Source organism: Lonchura striata, chromosome 8 (assembly GCF_046129695.1).
Source record: "Lonchura striata isolate bLonStr1 chromosome 8, bLonStr1.mat, whole genome shotgun sequence".
NCBI classification, from domain to species: domain Eukaryota; kingdom Metazoa; phylum Chordata; class Aves; order Passeriformes; family Estrildidae; genus Lonchura; species Lonchura striata.
The window spans coordinates 5367190-5373189 of NC_134610.1; the positions used below are offsets into that span (position 1 = coordinate 5367190).

Sequence of the window (6000 nt, forward strand, 5' to 3'; positions counted from 1 at the left end):
GCACAAAGCTAGTAAGTATTATCATTTCCTTGTAAGAGATGCTGTCAGTCCTGCAGCAGCACTCCAGTGATTGAAGTGCCTGAGTGATGTGACACGGGATGAGCGGGGTAATGCCGCGCAATCTCTCCCGGAGCTCCGTAATCAGACACACACCAAAGGGCAGCCGTGGCTCCGTGGCATTTCTGACAAAGCAATAACGGGATTACTGATAGCTCTAGGAATGTCATCACTGCATCACACAGGCACTGTGCTCAGTGCAGGAGGTAAGCTGAAAATGGAGTTACTCACTGGAGGCAGAGCGGCTGAGCCAACGCTTATTGTGAAGTATGGCCCTAATCCTTAGTGGAAAATGGTTGGGAAATGCTGGATTTTATTTTCATGTTGAATGTAAGAATTTTTCGTGCTGAGGATTGCCTGGAAGGAGGTATTTATGAATGTAGATCACTCTATTGGTTTTAGTTGGTGCACTGTTTATTTAACAGTGTTGATAAGTACACGTGGAAAATGCTCTATTAGCACAGAAACTGAAATTTTCTGTTTATACAGGCCAGATACATAGGGGGAGGGTCCACTGCATTCAAGCTCCCCCACACAGCTCCATCAATCTACCTAAACTCTGACTTGAAAGGACCACTATCAACAGGGGTGAGAAATGATGATCCAAGTCCATTCCATTCCACCACAGCCCCTTTCTAAAAAAAGTTTGTCTGTCATTTTTGAGTAGAGGCATTTTCTGTTTGTTTTTAATTTTGTTTTTCTTCTTTTAATGGAATGAAGAATGACAGTAAAAAAAATACATTTTCTATTTGAAATAAAGGGTCCCCCTCTGCATACAAAATTTCATCTGCACCCATCATCATAACATGATCTAAAAGTACAAATGTCTTTGAAAAGGAATAAAAACCATTAAGCAATGTGATGCTTTGCCAAAATATTATATGAGTTTAACATGGCCTTCACAGCTATGTATCCTGATATATTTGAAATTTGTATGTAATCACAGGCATTTAGTGAAGTTTATGAAACTGAAAGATGGTCCAAATAATGGAAACAAGTGCTTTTATTTTAGTGGAATTTGATGCACATAAAAATTAACAATTTCCTTCAATTTTTGCAAAGCATGTTATAATTGTTCGGATTTCAATGGATTTGTATCATAAAAAGAGCTCCTTCTAAAACATTGGATTTTTTACTACAACTTAGTATGAGGTTTGCAAACATGAAGATTTAAGATACAAAAAGGACATCAATATGACATTCATATTTGTGTGCCTCAATATATATCCATCTTTTGTGCCATTCACGTTCTTGCATGATTGTAATTTGTTGTATTTGGAAATGTAATAATTTTTATGGGGTGTGATTTTTCTGATAGGGCACAGAACCATAGATGATGAAAGCCAGAATATTCACCCATCTTTTAAGTTTTTCTCTTAAATTTGGTCACTCCAGCTTCTTTCTGTACCTCACTCTATTGCCTTGTGAAATCAATCCTACTCAAAGAGGGATCATGAGGCAGACCTTACTATTTTGCATAATTTTAATAACTCAATAGGGCACTGCAAAGATGCAAAGTATCCCTGTTATGTTGTGGTTATCGTCCTTAATAATGGGAGTCAATGGAGTAAATAAGTCCTGACAATTGAAATAAAACTAAATTTCTGATTATAATCATAACCATAAAAGTAAGGATCTATGGGGACAGACAGGTAGAATTGAAAGTATCTTTTTCTAAAATTTTTAAATTTTTTTTTTAATTAAATAAATGTGCTCACCTCCATTCCAGGAAAGTCTGGACCATGAGGCAATCACTTTTTCATCTGTAATAAATGCAATGGGCTGCTTTTAACTCACTAACTGAGCAGCTGCTGTAGCTATCCAGCCTGAGGAATATGTGAATCCTGGGCTCAGAAACAGAGTTGACCAACAAGGAAAGGAAGAACTAAGACTTAAAGTCATTTTGCATTCCTTGTTTCCCAGGGTGTACTCAGGATATTTTCAAGTCAGGAAAACCTACCCACTTCTAGTTTGGCCAATTCAAAGTTTAGCCACTTCATATTCCACCAAGCAAATTATCTTCCTTTTTTAGAGCTTGTTGGTGTTCCACTCAGTATCTGTGCAAGCAGAGCAGTGCTAATAAATTAGTTATGAAAAGAGGAAGTTTTTGACACAAGGTGCCCTTTCCTGTTTTCATGGGTAAAAGCTGAACTCTTATTGGATAGCAAAGTTCTCCTAGAGACCATAAAGGCACAAAGTATAAAGGTAGTGGAGACTCACACAATGAAGGGCTTTGCAGCATTAAAAATGGACTTGTCCTATGCTGAAGTGCCACTGATTTCAACAGATGTTTTTCATTGCAGTCCAAACCACCAAAATTGCTGATAAAAGACTTCTCAATTTGTAACTACTATGATATATTAACAGTTATGCTGGTTTATTATTAAAGTTTAATTTACATGACGAAAGTCTTGAATTTTTTGGTCAAATCATGTTGTGTATTTGGGCCACAGAATTCGAAAACATGGTCAGCTATTGATGGGATGCTGATGTCTTAGAACAGGTAATATATGGAAACTGTTGGCTGCAGTTTTCTACTGTTAAACTTGTCACATGGTCTCACAGTGCACCTTCCCTATAAACTCCTTCATACCTATTCTGAAATCTTCCAGTGTAATAAGGTGGACAAGTCAACCTCAGAGACATTTTTTCAAGGTTTTAAATTTCATTTTTGTTAATGTTTTTATGGTTTTAATATCATAATATGCTGCATGTCATGTCATTGGTTGCTTTAATAGCATGTCTCATCATGAATTTAATTTTCAACTAAATAATTAACTCATCATCAGGTTTGCAGATGTCCAGGTATCTATTCAATATGTCCTGTTGTATTTTATGTGTACTTGTTCTTGCTTTAACAATGCCATTTCCATCTCCATAAATGCTAATTTTGATTCAATCTGACTGGTCTAACATTTATTTAATTTCTCTGCAGCCAACAAATTACGCCAATCCAGTATATGCAAAGTTATACGTGGATGGACAAAACTGTCGAAACTCCTTAGCAAGTGTTGATGAAAGAAGAGAACTTCTTCCAAAGAAAATAGATATTGGGATAAGGGAGACTGTGGCATAATCTGCTGTTACCTTTTATACTCTGTATAAATGTATAAAGTATAAGGATTACTTTTCTATGTACCAACAGTATTATAATTGTTTTGGCATCAGCATTACCTCTGTTTTTTGTTTGGTTGATTGTTTTCTGGGTTTTTCTTTTGCTGATGACTTTTGACTGACCATTTGTAAGGTATTTTTATGAAAAAGAAACTGCACTACGGTACAATTTACAACAATGCTGCTGAAATAACACACCTTTAAATTTGTTAAAATGGCAAACAACTTATTCGTTTGTAGCGTGAAAATGAGCAATCTATTTTCTATGAACTTTTTTGGTTCTACTTAATCGATGAAGATGGTATCTGCACTTTTTCATTATGTAGTCTGGAAGCTGTAGTACAGTGTGTAATTTTGTTTATTTTAAATGGTGAAAGAATGATTGAATGGTCTACTCTCTTCTTTGTGCCCATTAGAACTTATCTTCAGATCCTGATGAAGCTAGATAACTTTTCACAAACAAACATAACTTGCTTTTAAATTAGCTTTAGGTTGCCAAGAAGTAAACAAGGCTATAGAAGTGAAACATCTAATGATCTGCATGAACACGATGATTATGTTTCAGAAATTCAGTGACTGTACATGATATACTAAACATATATACCATGTAAACAAGCTTTGTATTTATTAAAACCTTATAGAACATAGCAATGATATATCTTGGAAGCTGAAACCTTACTTGCTGTGGGACAAAGCATACGAACTCCAACAGTCCTGTAGGACAGTAGCCACCCTAGAGCACAAGAGGGCATTGCCTACACATGCTTTACATGTTTATTCACTTAATCACATGCAATTCTTATGGATTAATAACTCCTCAATTCACACCCAGCAGTAGGGAAAAAGCCAGACCCCAAACCTTAAGCACACTCAGATGATCACAGCATTCGGTTTTGACAATCATAAATAAAACCCCTCACACCCATTTAGTGATATTAAAGGAGTCCAAACACAGCAGTTTCTTTAAATTAAGATAAACTGTGGTATTGTGGAGGTAAAAGGAGCCAAGCTGCATCTTAGTAAAACCTTAGCAAAGCCCATGTTTCAGTAGTCTGGGTTCAATATCAAAGTGCAAGTATCAAAAGTGAAAAGCATCAGTATCAGTTTCCAGCACTTCTCTGACCTGGCCTGTTTTCTGTTGTTGCTAAGAGGCAAAATCCAAGTCACCTTTTTTTTAATTTTGAGGGAAATAAAGAATACAATTGCTTTCAGGTTTGAACTGAATCAAAATATTTTATACATAACTTTAAAGGCACAAAAGATGTATTCACACATATATTGTGGAGGACTCTTGCTTCCTCTGCTAGACATGACTGACTTTTAGCTATCATAATATATTAACCTAACAGATTAAATATGTTTGTGGTTGCTCTTTATTCCCTTTGTACAAGCATTACAAAAATAACTGCTGTTTTATAAGAGATTTTTGTTGTACTATTGTGCATGCATACTACCTATTTCTAAACTTTGCCATATTGGGGCCTTTATAAAACTCTTGATTTATGTAATACTAGTGCAATTTTGCTTGAACAATGTTATGCATATCATAAACTTTTTCAGGTTCTTGTTTAAGTACATTTTTTTAAATTGAACAGTATTTTTCATTTTGGTTATAATAGTCATTTTGCCTATGTTTCTACAATGAAGTGTTAAATACTTTATAAAAAAATTGTTGACTGATTTATTTAAATGAAAATCTACATACTTAATTCAGTGTGTTGACTAATTTTTAAATTTAACTTATAAAATGAAAGCTAAAGAAAGAGCAAATTGAAGCAAAAGAACATTACTTTGTACAAATGGCTAAATCCATTTTCTTAATGAAAATTTTTGCTTTTTATACAAATTCTATTTGAATGTTTTTGCAGCTCTGCACGTGTTTGGATGACTTAGGTGTATAGCTGTATATTAATGTCAATAGAATTTTAAAGCTATTATTTTTTCTATAAAAATACTGTATTAAATAGTTTCATACCACACAGCTACGATTCCACAGGTTCTGCCTTTGTTCTGCTGACACCATGAGAGATGGATTAGGCCCTCTTTTATTTTTTTTCACCACAATTACAGTTGTTAGGAGGTCTAAGTAGTTGGATATTTCAGAAACTTTACCATTAATTTTCTGGCAGAGAATTTTTTATCTTCAAAACTCGGGTAGATCTAAATTTTATCTGGTACGTATAGAAGTCACATGAGTTTTAAAATATGAATTCTTACACAGGCCTGAGGAATTTTACTTATTGTGATGTCTCAGTTTCCCTTCACTGAGATATTTTATTTACTTTATACCTGCTTGGGAGTTAATTACTTTATAAATAATTATTTATTTCCTTATTAATACACAGTTGATGTTAGTGAAGCTATTAAATATTCAGTATTAGAACAGAATGAGGTCATAAGTATGTAGGCAGATTTTTGATGGAGATACTGAGCTCTACCATTGCCATACTTAATAATGTCTAAATTGCACATAGGTGTAACAATCCACAATGGGTTTTTGTTTGTTTGGGGTTTTTTTTTTTCACTTTACCAAGGTTCTCCACAGGAACTCTTTCCACAATCCTTCCACAGCCCAGAATTCCCAGGTTCTGTAGGTAGGCAGAACACACAAGGAGCCGAAGGGTGAAGAATTGAAGACCTGATCAATTACTTATACATGCATCCTCTTAAGTTCAGTAAAATTGTTTCAGGCAGGAACTTCTATAAAATTTAAAAAGGAACAAGAAAAATGTTTAACTTTTGACATTCCCAGAGCCTTTTTGCTGTTATTTAGAGCACAGATTCATGTGTGTTGTAAGCTGACACAAGCTTAGAAGTAAAAGAAAATTG

General features: G+C 34.7%; 1 protein-coding gene across 2 annotated transcripts in view; it reads left to right on the top strand.

Moving 5' to 3' along the window:
- The window catches only part of LRP1B (LDL receptor related protein 1B), a 626862-nt gene extending 621710 nt beyond the window's left edge, over positions 1 to 5152 (top strand). For both annotated transcript variants that reach the window (XM_077784902.1, XM_077784903.1), the window contains 2 exons: positions 547 to 645; positions 2993 to 5152. In XM_077784902.1, coding sequence (XP_077641028.1) covers positions 547 to 645; positions 2993 to 3133 — 240 coding nt within the window. In that variant the 3' untranslated portion in view covers positions 3134 to 5152. The remainder of the gene's footprint in view (positions 1 to 546; positions 646 to 2992) is intronic.
- Positions 5153 to 6000: the final 848 nt, after the last annotated feature.